General features: G+C 33.1%; 3 protein-coding genes and 1 pseudogene across 4 annotated transcripts; 2 read left to right on the top strand and 2 right to left on the bottom strand.

Annotated features, from left to right (window-relative positions):
- Positions 1-77: 77 nt before the first annotated feature.
- Positions 78-958, top strand: LOC124846052 (light-regulated protein, chloroplastic-like). Its single transcript, XM_047323263.2, has 3 exons — positions 78-316; positions 389-547; positions 751-958. The coding sequence occupies exons 1-3, from the start codon at positions 132-134 to the stop codon at positions 824-826; spliced, it is 420 nt and encodes a 139-aa protein (XP_047179219.1). The 5' UTR covers positions 78-131; the 3' UTR covers positions 827-958.
- Positions 959-9,767: 8,809 nt separating this feature from the next.
- Positions 9,768-12,495, top strand: LOC148197769 (putative pentatricopeptide repeat-containing protein At2g01510 pseudogene; annotated as a pseudogene).
- A 287-nt stretch (positions 12,496-12,782) lies between these two features.
- LOC148197770 (uncharacterized) lies at positions 12,783-13,470 on the bottom strand. The gene has a single exon (XM_088115095.1). The coding sequence runs from the start codon at positions 13,421-13,423 to the stop codon at positions 12,845-12,847; it is 579 nt and encodes a 192-aa protein (XP_087971221.1). The 5' UTR covers positions 13,424-13,470; the 3' UTR covers positions 12,783-12,844.
- Positions 13,471-18,263: 4,793 nt separating this feature from the next.
- Positions 18,264-21,282, bottom strand: LOC148197771 (transcription factor ICE1-like). Of its 2 annotated transcripts, none has more exons than XM_088092043.1 (4): positions 20,385-21,282; positions 19,605-19,835; positions 18,888-19,058; positions 18,264-18,608 (listed from the first exon to the last, which is right to left on the bottom strand). In XM_088092043.1, the coding sequence occupies exons 1-4, from the start codon at positions 21,195-21,197 to the stop codon at positions 18,522-18,524; spliced, it is 1,302 nt and encodes a 433-aa protein (XP_087948169.1). In that variant the 5' UTR covers positions 21,198-21,282; the 3' UTR covers positions 18,264-18,521. The 2 variants fall into 2 exon arrangements, with proteins under 2 accessions (XP_087948169.1, XP_087948170.1); XM_088092044.1 differs by having other exon boundaries at positions 18,264-18,605; positions 20,385-21,278.
- Positions 21,283-22,958: the final 1,676 nt, after the last annotated feature.

Genomic DNA, 22,958 nt, shown 5'->3' on the forward strand with positions numbered 1-22,958 from the left:
TCTCACTTCATTACACTCTTGCACTGTCATATCCTAAACCTTATCTCACTCCATTTTCTTGTATAAATAGGAACCACTGCTCCTCATAATCTTAATCCAAGCTCAAAGTTCAGGAAACCAACACCTTCAAGATGCAAACAGCTTTAACCTTTGCTGTCCCCAACGTTGTGCCTTTGGCACCCACAAAGACTGTCACCCATCTCACCAACTTCCCTACCAAATTGAAAACCCCACGCCCCTCCCCTCGTTACTCTCCAATAAGGGTTGCAACTGTGGATCCCGACACTTCAACAGTGGACTACAACTCGGCCTTCTCGTAAGCCATTCCTTCTATCTTCCTTGCATGAACATGTCTGTTTGTGTTTTTTGATGGCTGCTCTGTTTTCAGAGTGTTTCCAGCAGAAGCATGCGAAACTGTAGGAGGGGAAGCCTGCATGGCAGAGATGTACCCTGAAGCCAAGCTGCAGCCACAAGCTAAGAACGACACACCACGAACAGCTACAGAGAACGTTGAGAGAGAGTATCTTGAATACAATGATCCTCAAACGTAAGATCTCTCATCAACCAAAAAGACACCCTTTTACAAATACCAAATCAATTGAGATCAATTTTCACACACTTTTGTTATAAAGATTTATACACGCAGGATGATGGATCTATGCAATTCAGAATATACTCATTTTATGGACTTCATTGATTTGAATTCAGAACAGTGGAAAAGCATTATGATTTTGTGGATGTGTTTTGCAGGGTATTTCGGGGAGAGGCTTGTGATGATCTTGGAGGAACTTTCTGTGAGCCCGAGTTTCAGAAGAATGTGTATTAGACCAAACACAAAATCTTAATGTTTTCATGTCTACTTAACTTTTCATATCAACTTATGTGTTTAGTTGTACATAGTTATAGACTCTTTTGACTTTCGTATAAATTTTACAATAATTATACACTAAATTTGATAGCTTTGACTCTCCTTTTTCGTTGGTTTAAAATTAAATTAAATAAAATGAGTTTTCTATTTACTGGGCATTCTTTTAGTTCTTCACATAATTTGTTAACATTTCTTTAATATTAATTTGATTTTCTAAAAGCAAACATCAACTTTTTCTGATGCGATCTGATAAATCTTTAGATTTTGTAAAATTAAACAATTTTAATGGAAGGTTAATTTTTCATTTAGTTGATTGTATAAAAATATTATATATATCTAAGATATTTATTATAATTAGTTTTACAATATGTTAATCAGAGTAATATATATATATATATATATATATATATTAACAATTAAATTATTGGCTAATTAAAATCACATAACTTTAAAAGATTAAATTTTTTAAATTTGTAATTAAAATTTGAGGGAAACAAAATTGTTCATCCATTAACTTATATACATTAGGCTTATTATCTATTATTTTATTAGTTAATTTTATTCAAAATAATCGCATCTCAGCCAATATTAAATGATTGTCATATAATTATAAATTACCATAAGTTTATTTATTTATTAAAAGCCACAATTAAAAGATACGCAACAGAAACTAAAATATGTGCAGAGACAATAAAAGTGTAGTTGGAAATATCTAGCATGGTGGATAGGCATAGCACTTTCACAGAAGCTAAGGCAATCCAACTTTCTAATGCTTATCCCATTCACAGTAACATGAATGGCAACCACAAATTTCAGATATTCCATTGTGACACATGTACAAGGATTTATTAGATAACAAGTATTTTTTTCTTAAATAAATTAAATAGTTTTTTCTTTAAGCTAAAAATAACTACAGAAGATAAATAAAAATTTTAAAATAGTTACATAAGAGTGTTTTATCAATTTCTTTTTAGTTTAAAGAGAAATTTTCTTTTTATAATTTTAGATTTGTATATTTTAAATAAAATATTTTGAACTTTATTATGTATGTTTCAGCAAAGAAGTAGACTTGAAAAGCGTGAGAAATGATGGAAAAAAAAGTGAAAATACTTCGTTTGGATAAAGAAAAATAAATTGAAAAGTGAAATGGTATAAAAACATATTAAATACATTTTTTATCATCTAAATAATATAAAAAATTGTGTTCACTTTCTAAACTATATTATAAAATATTTATATTTTACTTTTAAAAATAATGCAGGAAATTATATTATAATTTGATGTAAAACTCTGCATGTTATATGAGTAATCCTTCACGTCTTATTTATTGAGAAAGCTTATTTATATAACTTTCATATTATACACTAATTAAATATTTTTATAATATAATTTAAGAACAAAATATAATTTTTTATAATAAATTGAAAATGGAAAAACATATTTAACAAAAAAATATTGTGAACGATTGATTGATATAATAAATTAAATTTTTTTATTTATAAAATGATAAAATTATTCACATTATTACAAATTAATTTTAGTCAAATATTAAATTAAAATATTCATTTTAATTTTATTAATATTATCACTTTGTAATTTTATTTTTGTAACGTCCCATTTTTTTCTTGTTTTCTATATCACGAGTAATTATAACCATTTTTTTTCTTGTTTTGTCACAAGTAATTAACATTATTACTAAAATGATAATAAAAGAAAAGTTATTCTAATTTTTATAACTTTCAAATAAAATTCTAAAATTAACTACTACAGATAAAACGGAAATGTTTAAAAGTAACACTAATAACTTTCAAACTCTCCTAGCACCTCATTGCTTTATTATCTGACTGGAGCATTTGTAATAGCATTTGTTTCTCTATAACAACATGAGTTATATGATTATTGCAACACATAACAAAAAGTAAGGGTGAGCCACCAAATAAAAACATTCATGTAGAGAGTATAACAATATTCAGTATACATCAAATCAATATAATCAACAGATCACAACAACCCAATTACCTCAACCACATGTCACGCCAAAAAAGTATCAATACTAACTAGTTACAGCCCATGTGTCATCTTACCGTACCTTACCATACAAAACATGTTCACATAAACAGGAAGGTTCTTTCGAGTCATCCTCCACCGCAGCTTCAGACCTATCTTCTCTGCTCCTCCAAGACTTATGAGTAAAAATGATGGCATACCCTCTAGTCATGGTTAAACACTTTCAAGAAGAGTTGAAGTCATATGTGAAAGATGGGTCTAGACTCAATCTCTTGGACCATCTTGGGCTATCATAAAGCTTTTGGAGTAAGAATAATTTTGGGCCAAATGATATAGGATTTATTTGGGCTTTGTGTAATGGGCCTAGTAGTATAAGATATAATTTGGGCCTTGTATTTTGGACCAAGTAGAATAGAATTTTGACTACCCAAGTCAACAAAGGGCTAAGGTCCAATTTTGACCAAGGTGGACTTCGACGCCATGATTTGACCAAGAGGTCAACATTTTTAGCTAGCTTGGTGGACAAGAGAGAGTGGATGGCCTTGACAATTGTCACCCTCATATTGGAGAGTTTTTCTTCCTAATTAATGGCTACATGTCACTCTAGGAATGAAGAGTATTTTTCATAGGTAGTGGTCACATGTCATCCTCTCATTTGAGAGGATTTTCACCACTTGTCTTCTTCCGAGGATTTCTCCTTGCTCTCCAAGCTAGCCAAGGTCGCTCTTTTTAGGTTAAAGTTTCTGCACATTTTGAGACACCTCAACCTATAAATAAAGGTGTATCTCCTTCATGTAACTACCTTTGAAATAGAGTAAAGTTATGCTACCATTTTTGTGCCATAATACTCTTGTAAGGTCACCCTAGACTAGAGCAACCAAAGTGGCATCCTCTAGCCACCTTCCTCTAAGAGTTGGCCCAACCTCTCTTAGATAATCATCAAACATCACCTCCATCACCATAAAACATCACAAAATCGTGAGCTTAGCTCTCATTTCTACCAACTTCCGCAAACACTCATTATTCACCCACCTTCACAACTTTTCTTCTAGCTTTAACCCAACTTAGCTAGGAGATTGCCATAAAAAAAACTTCACTACTTTCATAACGGGCACTATACTCAACTCGATTGGAAACTTGGGTGAGACATCATTCCATTTCTACTCCCTCGAAAGATGAAAGGGACAATACTCGAACATTGGTCCCTTCCACTGTCCTTTATAGATGAAGAGACTTATCTCTTCTACTGCCTCTCAAAGGCGAAGAGATACCACTGATGAATCATTATTTTGTACTATTCACTTAGTTTTGCGCACCGAATTGTATTAGTGAGTTATGTTTAATTCTCCATTATAGTCTCATTTTCACTATTTGGGCTTGAAGATTAATTCTTATTTGAATTATTTGGGACTAATTATTCCAATAATTATATGTAGGACAATTTTGAAATCATATTTAGGGACAAAAAAAAGTGTGTCCACATCATTTTCCATTATTCAAATCAACATTATATTTGAATTTCGTTTTTAATGGCTTTGGGCCAATTTTTGGGCAAATTTTGTAATTTGGGGTTTACAAACCCCAAAATCAGATTTCACTTCTATTCTCTTCTCCACCTTTCGTTTTTTTTAGGTTTTCTAGCATTGGACGTTTTTTAGCTTCCCCTTTGGGGCTTAGGTTTGACTTTTATTTCTTCTTCTCCATTGTGTATTGAATCTCGTTTTTAATTGCAATTTCAATTTCGTTTACTATTCTTCTTTTGAATTTACGTTTTCTGTTTTTCAATTTTCGTTTCTGCACCTACACTTTCATTCTCGTTTTCCCATCTCGTTTTCTGATTTGAATGGTGTTTTTATTTCTGTTTTGATTCCATAATTGTGTTTTGTATGTTGCTGTTAATTTACAGAATGAATTCATCTTCGTTTTGCCTATTTTGATTTTGCTTTAATGTTAGCTTAAGTATGCTTGGTTGGTCATTAGTGAAATTGCATCGTTTCTATAAGATTTCTGGACTGTGAATTGTCATTCTGCTACTCTGACTTGGCATAATATTGAATCTGTTTTGCGCTTGCGATTGGGTACACTTAGTTGCCTAATTGGTGTTTAATCTTCGCTTAGTCGATTGGACTGTATGGTGCAGAATTGATTGAATGTGTGCATCGCGTTTGCTAAATTCGCTTTTATGAAAACATGGTTAGTCTTCACTTAGTTGGTTAACTTGTGTTAGATTAGGTGTTAGAGGAGTGGGTATTTGTTGCTAATCCGTGATTGGAACAATTCAATTGAGCTAGTGGCCAATCCTTCCCAATTAGTGTTTGATTTCGTGTTTTAGTTGTTTGATTTCACTATACAAAACTGTCCAAAAACCACCTCCCACCACATGTTCGACCTATTGTTTGAACCAAAGTTTGGTCCTTTTCAGAAACGACCTATCAATCACTTCCTAGTTATACTACATTTCTAATCGTTTATTAATTTAATTCGGATATTACCTCGATCATCACCTTTAGTTTTAAAAAGTATACAAGAAGACACAATATACACGTTATCACAAACATAAAAAAAAAAATAACTACACTAAACTACAATAATAATTAGCCTTCCTAGACACACTAAACTACACTAAAAGGTTAATTACTAATACATGGAATATCCTAAAATGTTAGCTAATATTTACCATCCCAAAGATACACTACATTAATACAATTTTAGGCAAAAGGTGCAGTCATTCAATCAATCAAAAGTTCTTGCTTTTAGGAATAACCAACCAGCAGAATACCCTCTCCTATATGGCAAATGCAGCAACCTAAACCTGCACTACAAAGATTAAAAACACTCCCAAACCTTGAAGTAAATATAATGTGCCAACAACTGCTGTTAAAATATCTGACTACACACTTATTAAAAGCTTGAACACATACAATTTCACAATATAATGTCACCACAAGACTGGCCAAAACAGCATGAAGGAAAATGGATAATTTATACGGAGTTATTTTCTAAATATTTATAAAATCTCATTATTTTTATAATAAAATAAAATTATCTTTAACTTAATTAATTTTGATAAGTTTCTAAATAATATACTCTATCTTAATATTTTTATTTTAATTTTTATTTTAATTGATTATGATAAAAATCTTTAAATAATAAAATCTATTTTAATAATAAAAGAAATAAACATATATTATATACCAACAAAAATTAAATATATAAACATCAATCTATAATAAATCTATAATAATGAGAAGTGTTTATAAAATTCTATTTATATTATAAGATTATTTTAAAGTAAAATAATTTGTTTCATTATTTTAATACATCTATATGCTCTACAATACTCTATTTTATAAACTCATAAACTTTTTATAAACATCAATCTATAATAAATCTATAATAAACCTATTTTAATAACACTTTATAATAATCTATTTTATAAGAACACTTCATCTCTCTAGAACTATATTCCCCAGAGTTCTCTGACTTCTTTCTACAATATCTCACTGTTGAGTTATTTGTTCGACGATCAGGAGGTGCCTAGATGATCCTGGCGTTGAAGGCTTCGTTTTGGACCGATCAATATCTTGTTCTTTAGCTGGTAAGTTGTTTCCATTGTTATCCATACCTTTTTGGACTGAGAACATGCATCATTAAAGCTTTGCATGTGGTTAGCAGTTTTCTCCTTCATTTTCTAGTTAAATTCAAGCTCTAAGAGCTGTTTTCTATCACCAATTGGTGAATTATAGGTTTCTGTTGAGTTTCCTTGCATTGTAAGGCATTGTCAGAGTATCTCTGTGAGTTGGGTTGTTAATCTCTGAGGTAAGGGGAGCTAGAAACTTTATCTCAATTGGTTGTATGATATGTATGTATGATAAATTATGAATTAGTATGTTGTTTTGGGACACTGTTTGTATGCTAAGTAGATTGAATAGTATGTACTGGAATGTTTAATGTATGAAACTGTATTGTGATGTTTATGAATTGAGATGGATGAATTTATCAGTGGTGATTTAACTGGTTGGAGGTATTTTATGTGAGAAACCTGTTATGGTAGGGTTTAGATAAAAAGTGAAGTGAATTGAGCTTGTTTAGTGTAATTTAGAGGAAGTGAGGTAGTGAATTTGAGCATTAGAGGTCAAGTGATGTTATGGCTTGTTGGGGCAGTTTAGATAAGTCATATGTGACTTGTTTGAGTCATCAAATTGGTCAAAATCAGGTTCAAAGTGGTAAATTGGAATTTGGATCTCTAAGTTGAGGAAATTGAGGTTTTAGAGTAGGATTTGATGCATAAACACTTTAGATTGATGTTAGGAAGGTTTAGAATCACTTAGTCAAGTTTAATTAAGTTTGTACAACAATCTATGAGTGTTAGAAGTTGAGAAAATTGAGTAGAATTGGTAAGTTGTGGTTGAGTTGCATAATTCTGCAGAATTTCATTCTGCAAATTATGCAGACTTGCTGTGTGAATGGATTCGCATAGCGAGTCACCTTGGCAAGGTGCTCTCTGCCAAGGCATTCGCACAGTGAATGGGTGCGCTGTGCGAATGAATTGAGAGGGTTGCTCTCTGTTTGTTGATCCGCATAGCGAATCAAGTCGCTATGCTACTGGTTGGGGTCTTGAACTATTATTCTTTTTATTCGAACAACGAATGAGTTTCGCTCTACGAGTGCTTAAGGAGCATGAGCCACTATCTGAGGTTTTTGCATAGCGAGCTGGGACGTTATGCGAGGGGTCTGGGGTCTGATTCAAGTCAGGGTTTATTCGCATAGTGAATATAACCGCTATGCGAATGGTTTAGAGGGTGTGGTCTCTGTTTGAGGATTCGCACAACGAGCTAGGTCGTTGTGCGAGACGCCTCTAGTTTCGCTATGCGAATATGTGCGTTGTGCGAGGGTTTCAGTTCTAGTTCACTCTTCTTTTGATCTTAGATTGTTTTAAATGAAACATTGAGTGTTGTATGAAGAAAGTTGAAGTTGTATCATGTAATATCATTGGTTATTGATGTATGTTGTATTTCAAAGTGTAAGTTGGTGGTTTCAAAGTGTAAAGTTCAAAGTATGGTTAATGGACGTAATTACATGATCCTCAAGGAGAGGAAACATGGTGGTGCCCTATGTTGTGATTCAAAGTGAAATCTCTAGTTGAGATTCAAGTAAGTTTAGAATGAATGCAGGAGCTTAGTCTTGGGGGTTATCCTGAAACTCCAATGCTCTTTCATTCTCAAGTAGAGAGGATTGATCCATGTCGTGAGAAGTAGTAGGAGGTCCTAGTCTTGGGTGCTTCCAGTATGGCCCAAGGTGAGTGATAACGGAGTGTGGTAGGGTGAAACCCATTGGCAATGGTTTTGCAAAGCAGTAGAAGCCACCACGAGTGCACGACCCGCCATAGCTCGACAATCATTCTAAGTCCAGACAGTCAAAGTCAATGTGGTGTTATGTGTGAAGAGTTTATGTGATGTGAACGAATAATATGATTGTATGAAGTTAAATAAATTGATGTATGATTAATCTTTGTTTAAACTAGTTTACCCTGTTGTGTGCTTGTATTTTGTATGTTCTGATGTTCTTCTTCTGCAATGATCATCCTTTGGATGTGAGCAGCGGAAGAAGAGGTTTTTCTGGAGCAAGCTTTGGATGAGGTGATGATGCTGAGTAGATGGCTTAGTTTAGTAGACGTTTGTGTATACTTTTGAAGTATCCTTTAGTATGTATATATAAAGTTTAAAATTTATAGTTGTTTTTTGATGACTGTAAAGGTAACCCTTTATATCTTAGATGGATAACTGTATACTTTATCATGCTTGTAACTTCTCTTTAATATAGTTTATAGTATATATTTTGGGATGTTACATTTATAACTTATTCCTTCGTCTCCCAAGACAATTATTATTATTATTATTATTATTATTATTGTTATTATATATATATATATATATATATATATATATATATATATATATATATATATATATATATTGTATCTTTAGGTTTGTTTGTATAACCTTAAAATAAATGTTTTTTAAATTAACAGTCTTTTAAAAATTACTTATTTAATAAACTTATAATTTTTCTTATTTTTAAATAAGTAAATTAAACAAACATAAAAAAGTATCTGCTTATTTTATTAAATAATTTAGGGTTAAATATGTTTTTAGTCTCTAAACTATTGGCCGTTTCTGGTTTTCGTCCCTCTTCCAAAGTAAGGTACAATTTGGTCCTCATTCTTTAGAAAAACGTTCGTTTTAGTCCTCAAAATTTTGTTTTTAGTCCTCGTTTTAGTCCTCAAAACGTTCGTTTTTTCGACTAAAACGAACGTTTTTTAAAGATTGAGGACTAAATTGTACCTTACTTTGGAAGAGGGACGAAAACCAGAAACGGTCAATAGTTTAGGGACTAAAAACATATTTAACCCAATAATTTAAAATAAGTTCTAACAAGCCATTTTGTTAGACCAGGTTCAAGCTATTTAATTATGAAAATTTCTTTTGAAAATCCTTTTGAATGATTCATATGGAAATCTTATTTTATATCGCCAAAAACAGAATATTGTAAATTCAAAGCAAACGAGTTTTTCGAGAGAATTGATTTAAATCTTTAGAATTTTTCTATTCATAAATTTTTTGATATGATAGTCTTTATTTTATTTTATTTTTTCAGTGAATGGATATCAACATCTTGAAAGATAAAAAGTCCATTCCCTTTGGAGTTTAGTAAATTTAATTTGAAACAGTTGATGCAATTAATACATTTGAGTTTGAAAGATGTTCTTTGATTAATATAATATTTTATTTTTTAAAATTTAAAGTTTAGACAGTCAATTGATTTTTCACCGGAAAGTTCATTACACATCTTTACAAACTGTGCTGAATTTGGCGCAAAGAACGAGCTTTCAATTTTCCGTTTTTCTTCCATGAATTACATCAAAGCATGTTCGAGGAAAAACGGAATTTTGACATTTCAAAAACGACACTTTCAGGTCGATGCTTCCATCATCAAGACAGGCTTCGATCCCAACACGTATCGTTTTAACTTTCAAGTTAAGAATCATCTCCTACATGGGGATTTGGATGCAGCACGCAAACTCTTCGACGAAATGCCTCAAAAGAACATCATCTCCACCAACACTATGATCACGGGTTACTTAAACTCTGGCAATCTTTCCACTGCTAGGAGCTTGTTTGATGGCATGGTTGAACGCTCGGTTGTTACCTGGACAATGCTCATTGGTGGCTACGCTCAGAACAATAAGTTCCGCGACGCTTTCAGTCTCTTCGCTGATATGTGTAGGCACGGCTTGGTTCCGGATCATGTCACCTTGACGACTCTCTTATCTGGGTTCACTGAGTTTGACAGTGTCAATGAAGTCGCACAAGTGCATGCCCATGTTGTCAAATTGGGGTATGATTCCACCCTGACGGTTTGCAACTCGTTGCTTGATTCTTACTGTAAGACGCTTAGCCTTGGTTTGGCTTGTCACCTCTTCAAGCATATGCCGGAGCGAGATAATGTAACTTTCAATGTGTTGTTGACGGGGTACTCCAAAGAGGGCTTCAATCATGATGCTATCAACCTGTTTTTCAAGATGCAGAATTTGGGGTTCAAGCCCACTGACTTTACTTTTGCTGCGGTTTTAACTGCAGCCATACAGTTGGATGATATAGAATTTGGGCAACAAGTTCACAGTTTTATGGTGAAGTGTAATTTTGTGTGGAATGTGTTTGTGGCTAATGCTTTGCTTGATTTCTACTCCAAGCATGATCGTGTTGCTGAAGTGAGGAAGCTTTTTTATGAAATGCCAGAGGTGGATGGTATCTCTTACAATGTGGTCATCACTTGTTGTGCATGGAATGAAAGAGTGGAGGAATCGCTTGAACTTTTCAGGGAATTACAGTTTACAAGATTTAACCGGCGACAATTCCCATTTGCAACCTTTTTGAGCATTGCCGCAAATGCTTTGAACCTGGAAATGGGTAGGCAAATTCATTCCCAGACTATTGTAACAGATGCCATTTCAGAAATTCTGGTTGGGAATTCTTTGGTTGACATGTATGCTAAATGTGACAAATTTGGGCAAGCAAATAGGATTTTTGTTGATCTGGCTCATCAAAGTTCAGTTCCATGGACAGCCCTGATCTCAGGTTATGTTCAGAAGGGGCTTCATGAAGACGGCCTAAAGCTATTTGTTGAGATGCAAAGAGCCAAAATACGTGCTGACTCAGCCACTTACGCCAGTATCTTAAGAGCTTGCGCAAATCTAGCTTCACTAACACTGGGAAAACAGTTACACTCACATATAATCAGGTCTGGATGCATTTCAAATGTATTTTCTGGGAGTGCACTGGTGGACATGTATGCAAAATGTGGATCCATAAAAGAAGCACTTCATATGTTTCAAGAAATGCCTACGAGGAACTGTGTTTCCTGGAATGCACTGATTTCAGCTTATGCACAAAACGGAGCCGGTGGCCATGCTATCAGATCATTTGAACAAATGGTTCATTCAGGTCTGCAACCAAATTCTGTCAGCTTCCTTAGCATTTTGTGTGCCTGCAGCCACTGTGGTCTAGTTGAAGAAGGATTACAATACTTCAACTCCATGACTCAAGTGTATAAATTTGTACCCAAAAAAGAGCATTACGCATCAATGGTTGATATGTTATGTCGTAGTGGGCGATTTGATGAGGCTGAGATATTGATGGCTCGGATGTCGTTTGAACCAGATGAGGTAATGTGGACATCGATTCTCAACTCATGCAGGATCCATAAGAATCAAGAGATGGCAAAGAGAGCAGCAGATCAACTATTCAATATGAAGATCCTTAGAGATGCTGCTCCATATGTTAGCCTTTCCAATATTTATGCAGCAGCTGGTGAATGGGAGAATGTGGGAAAGGTGAAGAAGGCCATGAGAGAGCGAGGGATCAGAAAGGTCCCAGCATACAGTTGGGTTGAAATCAAACAGAAGACTCATGTTTTCTCAGCCAATGACATGTCTCACCCACAGATGAAAGAGATAACAAGGATGCTTGATGAGTTGGAAGAGCAAATGGAGAAACAAGGGTATAAACCTGACTCAAGTTGTGCCCTGCACAATGTGGATGAGGAAATCAAGGTAGAATCCCTAAAGTATCACAGTGAACGCATTGCCATTGCGTTTGCACTTATTAGCACCCCAAAAGGGTCACCCATATTGGTGATGAAGAACCTACGAGCTTGTAACGATTGTCACGCTGCCATCAAGGTAATCTCCAAGATTGTAAACCGGGAAATCACAGTCAGGGATTCAAGTAGATTCCATCATTTCAGAGATGGATCTTGCTCCTGTAAGGACTACTGGTAATTTGCCTTTGTTTCATCAATTTTACTAACAAAGAAAAGGCGTTAACCCTGACAAAGAATTCGTCTCTATTAACAACTGTACCCTTGTTTATTAATACCAGTTTTCTACACTACTGGTCAGGAGAAAACATACTATTCCTTCCTAGCAGGAAAAAGAAATCCTTGATAGAGTTTGCTTTCACTGTCATATCACACATTTTTTCTATTTTTATTTATATAGAGGCTACAATATCAATGCCCATGGTCATATAAACTATTTTCTTCATTTAATCACATCAACTCTTTCCATCACAATTTCCCCAACATCAACGTAATTTTAAACCTTTGTTTCCCTTTATCGATTTCATTCATAAAAGGATGAGTCATATAGATGATGACTGAATTTTGGGATTCCAATAAAATAAAAACAAAAACTTTGAATTCATAATTAATCACTCAATTCATCACACCTCAATTTTTGTGAGCTTCTTGGACCATTCCGAATGAATCCTTAAGAGCATAAAAACAGATAAATGAAAATACTATAATACTTCAGACTACGCATTAATTCTAATTTTAATACTAACTATTTTCCACAAAAAAGCAATATATTAAAACTGAGTTGAAAACCAAAAAAACAAATACAGATATTTATTTTTTGAACAATTCATCAGGAACAACTCTAAGCTGCTTCCGGTTTTTCGATTTGGCAATCTTCTTCAAGGTGTTAGGGTTGGTAATCTTCTGGAACTTGGTTCCAGATTTGAGAATATTCTCCTGCTTCTTCTTCTCCCTTTCCTCTCTCTTCTTCCGCTTCTCCACCTTGTTCAACCGAATCTCCTCCTTCAGCTCCATCATCCTCTCTTTGTACGCCTTCTTAATCATCTTCTCTCTTTCTCTCTGCTCGAAAGTAGTCCCTTTCCGGCTCACCTGCGTCGCCGAAGCCCTCTTCTGCCGCACCTGTTTCCACTTCCGACCGGATACCTTCCCGGCAATCACGCCGTCGTAGCTCGGCTGACCATATACAGGCTTGTCCGGATTCTCCGACGACGTTAGGGCTGATCGCTTCGCCGGAGGCGGGACGGCCTCGTCTGTGTCCATGAGAGAAACGCCATATTTGCCGGTGATGACGTCGTCCGTTTGTGTTTGGGACTGCTGCTCCCTCTTGCGCTTGTAGGTTTTGCCGCCGAAACCCTCATCAAGGCAGCGAAAATCGATTGTGCACGCCATGAGCGAGGTTTACAAAACCCTGGATTTTAGGGTTTATTTTGTACTTGGCTTTCTCCTCACTATTTATACTATAATTCACTGTAGTTAAAAGGTTAAGATGAAGTTAAAAAAAAAAAAGTTAATTCAAATAATAAATGAAACAATTTGATGGAGATGTAAATTAACTGATACTGCTTAATTTATCTTTTAATATAAATTATCTGTGACTATTAATAAAAAAAATATTTTGATAACTACTGTTTTATGTTAACTTTACTTTCATTAGTGTAAATTATGCTAACAATTATTTAATTATTTTGATTTTGTAATTATTACTTTTTAATTGATTAGTTATTCTTAACTACAAATTTTAAGTATGATAACATTGTCAAAAAAAAAATATTCTACAATTACTTTTTGTGAACATATATTTTAAAAATTTAATAACGTTTTTATTTTATTAATTATTTAAAAAATATTTTTTATTCTCTTATTATCATAAACTAAAGATAGGCACACAGAAATATATTTCACTAGTTATTATCATAAAATAAAGATAGACACACATAAATATATTCCACTAGTTATTATTAATGAAAATTGATGGAAAAGCTTAAATAAAATAGTCTTAAAAAGAGAAAAAAAATTATTTTACCTTCTCAAAATAAAAATCTAAAACAAATATGTACAATATTTAAAAATTACGTGTTTTTTCCGTTTATAATAGTGATTCCAAACGTTATTAACTAGAGCTTAATTATTTGTTAAATTACTATTATTATTATTATTATTATTATTATTATTATTATATAAGTAAAATAAAAAATGTATTTAGAAAATTTTTTATAAGTATGAAAAATGATACTTTAAAAAAGAAACTAGAAGAAAAATTAGTTACAACATTACTTGATAAATCATTAAGTGTTTCATGGCCTCCAATACGTTAATCTGCATCTTTTCATTTAGGGTTGGACAAACTGAATTGCACTGAATTATATTGATGAAAATTGTACTAAATTACAAACTATTTCTTTTGAACTGAACTAAACTTAAAAGTAGTTCAGATAAACTGAACTGAACTTCTTAAACTATAGTAAAAACTAAACTGTACTGCTAAGTACACAAAATTTAACTGATAAGGTTTAAGTTTTCCTACATTTCTTACTTTGGATTCTCATTCAAAGCCCTTTGTCGTTGCTTGTCAATTGAACTCAAATAGAGATAACTCTGAAGAAAGAAGAAAGAGTGTTGGTTGTAGTACAATGGCTACCAAAGCAGAATTCAGGAAATGAGAGAAATTGGCTTCGGCCCCGTTGGCAGGCGTCGTTATTGCCTTCAACTCTGACACACCTACCCTTGCTGATCTCAACAAATTTGAGGCTGAAATGAGGAGTGAATTTTGGATAGGATCGGCTGCACAATCTGGTTCTGTAGATCTCAGGTTGGTTTATTTCATTCCATTTTATCTTTGTGGATTCATAAATAACACTTTCGAACTAAGTTTTAGGCAAAAACGAAACTGAATTATGTTCGCTAATTGTTTTGCAGGAAAGCCGTGCATGTGAATGAAAATTTCAGAGGTAATTTTTTATTGCAATTGGCCATGCATTATAAAGAAATTAGAAATGAACATGATGCAATTTCGCGGTTGCAGATGATACAATGGACAAAATCAGTGTTAATAAGACAAGCAGTTCATACAATTAACTATACTAAACTGATATAAAGTTCAGTTTTTCTAACTGAACTAAAAAGTAATTTAATTAGTTTTTAGTATACATCAGTTTAGTTTTTTTTAAGTATATTATAGTATAGATAACCGTAGTTTAGTACAGTTTATTAAACTATGCCCAGCCCTATTTTCATCACCTATCTCCATAATCAATGATCTTGCATGCACATCTATCTCGATTTATATTGTCGTCATGAAAGGTCTTCTCAAGATAATGGTTGTTGAATTAATTCATTCACCATCCTTCATATCCAAAGATGTAGAAATATATAGAAAAAATAACTTGTTTACAAGGACAAGCACCGTCTAACACACTTATAACGATTAACTAGTTAAATGATCACACTTATAAGAGATCCCAGAGATAAAGAAGTAAACATTTATAAAGACATTACATTTATAGAAGCCCCTAAATCTAGCATGGCATTATTAAACTTTGAACTTCTAATAACACAAAGAACAAAAAAAATATCCGAATCCTTGCATTTTTTGGGTATTTTAATATGCTTCTTAATCAAGCTTGCACGTTTCTTCCCAAGTTTACAACCTCATTATCCCTAATACGTCTTTTATTTGTGCAAAGTTCTTTAAAAAAACTTAAATGTATTTTGAGATTTGTTTTACATTATCTAATAAAGAGATGTTGATCTCCACCTTTTTTTAAATATTCAAGATTTTTTTCTAGCTCCTCCATTTTCTTGTTTTTTAGTTTCAACCAATTTGAATATAAAGGAGGAAGAGAATAAGATGAAGAAGAATTTTTAGAAGAAGATTTAGAGGATACTAACCTGGAGTCATGGGTGTAACTTGTGATGATTCACTTGATCCTCTATTTTTAGACGCATCTTCATTCTCATTATCTTCATCCTCTTGGGTTCTTCAGGGCCTTGTTCTTGCCTACTATCCTTAAACTAATAACACTTACATTTTGTGAGTTGATCACAATTTGTGTAGGCAGTTGATTTTATTCTTTAGCAAAATTAGCTTCCATTGTGTACATCATTTGAGTCACTTCTTCAATCGCTTTCTTCATTTTCGTATTTTGCTCAACCATTATCTTCATGAAATCTTGTAACATCATATGTTGAGATTATTGCCTTACTTGAGGTGGAAATAAGGTTGTTTGTGTTGCTGATTTTACTGTTGTGATTCTTGATTTGCCGATTTTAGATTTGGATGATTCCTTAACTTGGATCATATTTATTTAAGGATAAATCATAATTATTCTGCGATGATCTATTATCTCTAAACATGTTTGCAATAAAAGCTTTAGATGTTTCCTCCACAGTAGTTTTTATTAAGCTAGATTGAATTGGTGTAATGGTTGGTTGAAGTACAAATTCTACATACTCTAGCACCTTGCATAGTTGAAGTTTTAAACAAACTCGTCGAGCTTTTTCTCTATCTCATTTATTCTTTTATCTATCTTCTTTCCATTTGTTTCACAAGTTTCCCTCTTGTGAAGTCCTTTTAATAAGGTCGTCGAATTTGCTCTTGTTTCAAACTATTGACTGTCTAATGCCTTTCATTCTCTCAACTTTCTAACATCTTCTAGTAATTTGTCTAGGAAAGATCTTTCGCTTACAACATCTACCCACGCCTTGTCTAACGAATTCAAGCCTTAATAAAAGTGTTGAATAATGGATTATTCCTCTATTTGATGTCGAGGACAGGAAACATAAAGTTTGTTGAATCTCTCCAATACTCATTAAGAGTTTCTTTATCTTTATGTTTAATTTCAAAAAACTCTTTATGAAAGGAAAACACTCATAACGTCAATAAATATTTTTTAAGAAAAAATCTTTCCTTAATTTTCATTGGTAATCTAATTGCTTATAAAATTTTAGTCTTATTCTATTAAATTTTCAAAGTATTCATTCTATTAATATAAATAACTATATTCAATTAAATTAACTAAAATCTTTACATTAATAATTACAATATTATATTATATAATAATAAAGTATTTATTCTAGTTTTATTCTATTAAATTTTCTTATCAAACACCTTAACATTGAATTCATTATACCAAACACAACTTGTACATGAATATAAAAGAAATAACTGAATACATCTTACTAAACACTAAAAGAAAAATACATCATATTAAACACTAAAAGAAAAATAAATCATACTAAACACTAAAAGAAAAATAAATTAAAGTTGTACTACCTCCTACAATTTCAATTTCAAATAAGAGAAATTTGACTTATCAAATGTAAAGTCAAGTCGTATTAGAAGTATTGACTTCACAAATACAAAATTATATTGTCTTAGCATGACTTCACTCAATCTCGTAATATTTAAAAAACAGCTTTATTACGAAAATACCATTTAAAATGGATGCCCTCTGTAAATAAACCTAGAAATAGAATTAAAAGTATATGGGGTGCAGGAAGAAATTAATGGGGTGCACTAAGAAATTGCCTTGTACAAAGGCCTGGTTTAGTTTTGCCCATACTTTTGTTGTTTTTCTTTTCTCGTTATTTTTTAATAATATTTGGAAATACTGCAACTAATTGTTACTAGCTAGTGTACCAACTTAATTGAAATTGTAGCAGAATAAAGTATCAATTACAACTTATGTGTAATTTCCTCTAATATCCAGGATCAATAACAGTATCTTCATAAAAAAGTGTAGAGCGTTGTTTAAGCTGTTCATAAATAACAAGATAATCTCAATCACGTAACTGAAGCCCAGTTATGACCTAAACAAAGGAAAAAGGCATATTGCTCTAAAATAAAATAAAGCATCTCAAAAATTGCTCTTTTCTTTTTCTACCATAAAAGTCTAATCATTATCTTCTTATATTTAACAATCTCAAAACGTGAACTATATGAACATATATGAAATCGAGTTAGTTTCCTAACATACCATTAAAATATGCAGAAGTTATATATAAAGCTGTTAACTAATTTGATCTAAAATTGGGTAATGTGAAATTTGTCCAAGCATGAATTTGTAGCCAAAATAACTGATTTGGTTTAATTCTAGAGTGTAAACTGAAATATTTGAAGAAAGTGAAAATGATTTTCATCGCTATTCTCTTGAAAAATAACAACTTTGAAGACTCATTGAGTTGCATCAAATTCAAGATAAAAAGACGAAAATCAAAGACTGGGAAAAAATAGAAAAGAAATAAAACGATTTATTACATCAGTTGAAAATTAAGTAAACAACAGAAGTTGGCTTTTGTCAAAAGAACGATTAAGAAAAAAATACCAAAGATAACTCAACCTACAGATTCAACTAACCTATTTGATCATGGCCAAAACAGTAAGGCCTCTACAGAGGAGAATAAGAAGAAGAAGCACTGCATTTACAAACTGCAAGCCACAGCAACTATGGTTGGTTGCTCTACAAGGGAAACTCATCAAGCATTTTCATCACATCATACCATGAAACCCTGCTGAATCCAAGAGCACTGCTTTGATTTGCTCAGGTAGCACATCCTGCCCTTCTCTGCATTGCTGCTAACAAACAACAAACACTACATCAAACCTAAAAACTTCAGATTCATATACTCAATACCAAATGCAACTCACAAACTCAAACATAAATTTTTAATGATTTTAGTGCTGCAAGATTCTGAGCATAACTAATCAAATTTATCCCACAGAACAGATGTAGGCACCAGAAATCAATACTGAACATGCACTGTGTGGCATCACTGAGCCTTAAGAGCAATGACAAGCATCACAATGCAAAAGTTAGTTAAATAATAGTTATTGGAAAAGGAGAGAAAATTATACCTCAGCTTTAAACACATCTAAAGCAAAGCCGTTGAAACAGCTTATTACAGCCTGCTGTACATCCAATCCGAGGTTGTCCAAAGCCCTCATGGTAGACAGCAAAAGGCCTGGTCGGCGGGTGCAAAACATGTGAATGTTCACAGCTCTCCCTTCTCTTGCTCTAACTTCAACCTATATATAATATCAGAAGTACCAAAGTCACTTTAAAACAATTTCTCAATCACCATGCAATTAAGTTCTGTCAGAGTAAAAATGTGTATCAATCTAATTGGCCATCACTGGTTTCTTCTTAGACTCTGAATGGTATACAACTGCAATGGAAGACACAGGAGTAGTAGGAGTAAATTTTTCTCTGCTTTCACAACTCAAATTGGAGCATTCTCACCCACACTTTTTCTTAGTTCCTAGTATACCAATTTTTATACCAGGATCTTTCGCTACACCTTAGCGTCTCCTAGTTTCAAATTTGAGTTCACTCTTGCTGTTTGAAGCATATAAATGTGTTTCAAAGTCCAGAGAAACTTCTGTTTGAAGCATACAAATATGTGACTAAGAAACTTCTGTGCATCACTCAGTTTCAAAATTTTTGAAAATTTTCAGAAGTTATCTTTCTAAAAGTTTCAATTGCAGCATAGTTCACATGGTCTACGTACAACAAGCTGCATTTTCAACCTTGTACAATCACCATTCTGCAATTAAATCAACAAAAAAAATTACCTTTGCAGGTTGATTTTTAGGGCTTGGCAAGGTGCCAGGATACAGTTCCTCCTTGACCCTGCAGGGAAGAGTTGGCAGGGTGGGTGTTAGAGGCTGAAAGCTTGTAGAAGCAGACGGCAGCAGTGACGAGCCCGCCGAAGTCGTCTCCAGCTCGTTATGGAGATCATTGATCCGCTGCAGCAACTCCTTCAGGTAGTCAATTGCATCCCCAAGTATTGAAGCCCTATCCATCTGCAAACAAATACAAGAACATCAGCATGCACCCTTCCTAAGCTCCTAACACGAATGAACTACAAATTCTTCAAAACTGTCATCAATATGCACAACCACACACCAGATTCTCCACCAAACATAAGTCACAAAATGACATTTATCAGCATAGGAGACAACAACCGGAAATAGAGAACCTCAGAATAATATCATGTTTAGAAAATTTTCTCCAGAAACAATTCTTTCATAAACAACTTTTATATTTCTCCTCAAGCACAACCCCAAAATTAGATTCTTTTGGTAGAATTCTTCTACCAAAATCAAAACTCCACCTCAATAATGTACATTAACATCTAATATAAACTTTAATTACTCGGATTAACAAAATATAACACCAAAAATACTTAAAAATTACATATAAATTTTGTTCCATTTCTACTTTTGTAAGATAAAACCAGTCACCCCCAAAACAAAACAAAACACAATGAACATTGAAACAAACCAATAATCAAGAACAATGAAGAACAATTTATGAAAAATTTAGTTCTTTTTTGTTTTGGTTTTTCATACCTTGCTAATCTTGGGCACAACAGACCTGAGCATGTACAACCGATCATTGAGCTTCTTCCGGCGGCGCCTCTCCGCCATGAGATTTTTGGCAGGCAACCCCTTTCTCTTCCCCTTGTGATCTTCACCATTCTCACTTCTCTTCAAACCATTATTTCCATTATCATTCTCATCAGACTCATAATTCAGCCCAGAACCATCCACGTCAGCACTGCTCCCTTCCTCAGCCTCCCCCTCCTCCCACTTCCTCCCCTTCCTCCTCACCGTCTCCAGCCCCGGAATCTCCGCCGTTCCCCTCCTCTTCCTGTAAAGGGTCGGCTGCACCCTCTCAAGAGGATTCTCCCCCTTCGGTCCCTCCATAAAGGGCACATGCCCAGGTGCAGCAGTAAGAGCTTCCAGTTCTCCAAACTCGAAGCCCGGCTGAACCTGGGAGAAAAGAGGGGGGCACGAAGAGTGAAGCCCGTTGTCGAGGCCCAAGTCAAAGCCCGGGTCAAAGGGCATGCTGGTGTTGTTGCTGTTGTTGAAAAAAGGAGACGATGAAAGTGAAGGTGAGAAGGGGTCCAGAGGGGGAAAAGATTCCATAGTAGGAACAAAGGGAATGGGAATAGCAGAGTTGATGTTGAAGTTGAAGTAAGAGTCAAGTTGTGGTGGCTGTGGTTGTGGTTGTTGAGGCTGTTGTTGAAGCATGGATTTAAAGGAAAGAGGGGCACCCAAGGCAATGGCAATGTCCTCTTCCTGTGAATTGGGCCTACCCCATGACGGTGGTGGCGCGTCCTCTTCACCGGGCGGTGGTGGAAGAGAATAGCCCTCCATCATGATGATGATGATGATGATGATGAGAGAACGGAGAAGAAGGTGGGAAAGTGAGTGAGAATGGTTATGTTGTGTGTGAGTGTGTGTGAGCGAATGAAATTTATATTTGTCTGTTGTGGTGAGAAAATGAATGGAGTGGGAAACGGTTGAAAGGGTGTGGTTTATCCATGTGTGTGAGAGTGTGTGTCGTGATTTTTTTATTTGGACAAAACTTAAACTCTCTGCTTTAACTCTTGTTATCGCATCAGAGTGTGATGTGTGCCTTCTGTTATGGTAAAGTTCCTAAGGAAGGAAGTGGTAACTGTGTTCTGTTAAAGTTTCATGATTATTGCTACACCAAACAATCTTCTTTCCTGTAACAACATTTGCAGCTAAAACCTTTGATTCTGTCCTTTTCTATACTCTCTTAACTTTTAATTTCGTTTATCACTACTTTACAAAATCTCATTTCTTTCAACTTTTTATAATAATATTTATATTTAAAGTAGAAAATTATAATATCAAAATCTACATATATATTGCCATTTGTATATTACAAATAAAAACAAAAGGCCTACGTTTTCTAGAAGTTACCCTTCTCAATGTACTACTACCGTTATTCACTTTTGTTGTTTTCTCACTATTTTTGTATTCATCTAATATGGTTAAAGCATTTCTCTTTGAAATAAACTTTCATATACATTAAATTTATTATAATCTGTAATAAATACTTATAATGTCCAATCACTGTGTACTTCCTTCTTCCTCAATCCTAAATTTGATATTTTAACTTTACAGAAAAATTTATGGTTGTATGTATTTTTACATATATTAATTATTTCGAGTTTTACAAGGTATTTAGATTGCAACTAAATTTTATTTTTTTTAGTAAAAACTAATATAAAAAATGTTTATATGAATATAAATAAATTAGTTGGAATGCATAGAAAAATATAAACGACAAGAGTGGATAATTTATACAAGTTAAATATTTCTTAATTTGTATAAAAAAAATCCTAAAATCGTATCATTGGTTTAAAATGGACAGAGTATTTATTATACATATAAAAAAGAAGGATCGTTGCCTAAAATTATATTTAAATTAATTAATTAACGGTCTTGAATTTAATTAATTTTTCTATCCAACCCGATTTAAATACCAGTGGAGTTTTGAATTTGATCTATTAAAGTTTAATCAAATAAACTAAATCAATAATGAGTTAGTTTTGATCAAGCTAATAAAGTTTAGAAAAAAATTGTTTTGAACATGTACTTTGGGAATTCAAAATCAAAAACTCATTACTCTAGTTAAACATCTTTAATATAAGCAGCCAGTCAGGTCGAATTCAGATCCACAATATCTTAAATCTAAATCAATATTTTTCTGGTAAAATTAAATATGGTCAAATTTGTAGGTTAGCTGAATACTTAAACAATCTATAATTAATCGTTAAATTTTTTGTTATCTTAATTTTAATCAATAACTTTTAATACCTATGTAAGTTTTTCTTTAAACACTTGCATTGCTTTTAAATTTTCAATAATTCTAAATAAACAGTCCAATCAATTAATTAAATATTATGTTAGTTAAATATTATGAAAAATTATGTATTAAGTTAATCATCCTTTATACTGAATATATATTATGAAAAATTATATATGAAGTTAATCATCTTTTATACTAAATATATATTATGAGAAATTATATATGAAGTTAAATACTTAGCTTTTTTATTTATAATTGAAAAAATATAAATTAAACCTAAAATATAAATAAAAAATAAT

Source organism: Vigna umbellata, chromosome 5 (genome assembly GCF_029865625.1).
Source record: "Vigna umbellata cultivar VRB3 chromosome 5, Vumbellata_1.0, whole genome shotgun sequence".
Lineage (NCBI taxonomy): Eukaryota > Viridiplantae > Streptophyta > Magnoliopsida > Fabales > Fabaceae > Vigna > Vigna umbellata.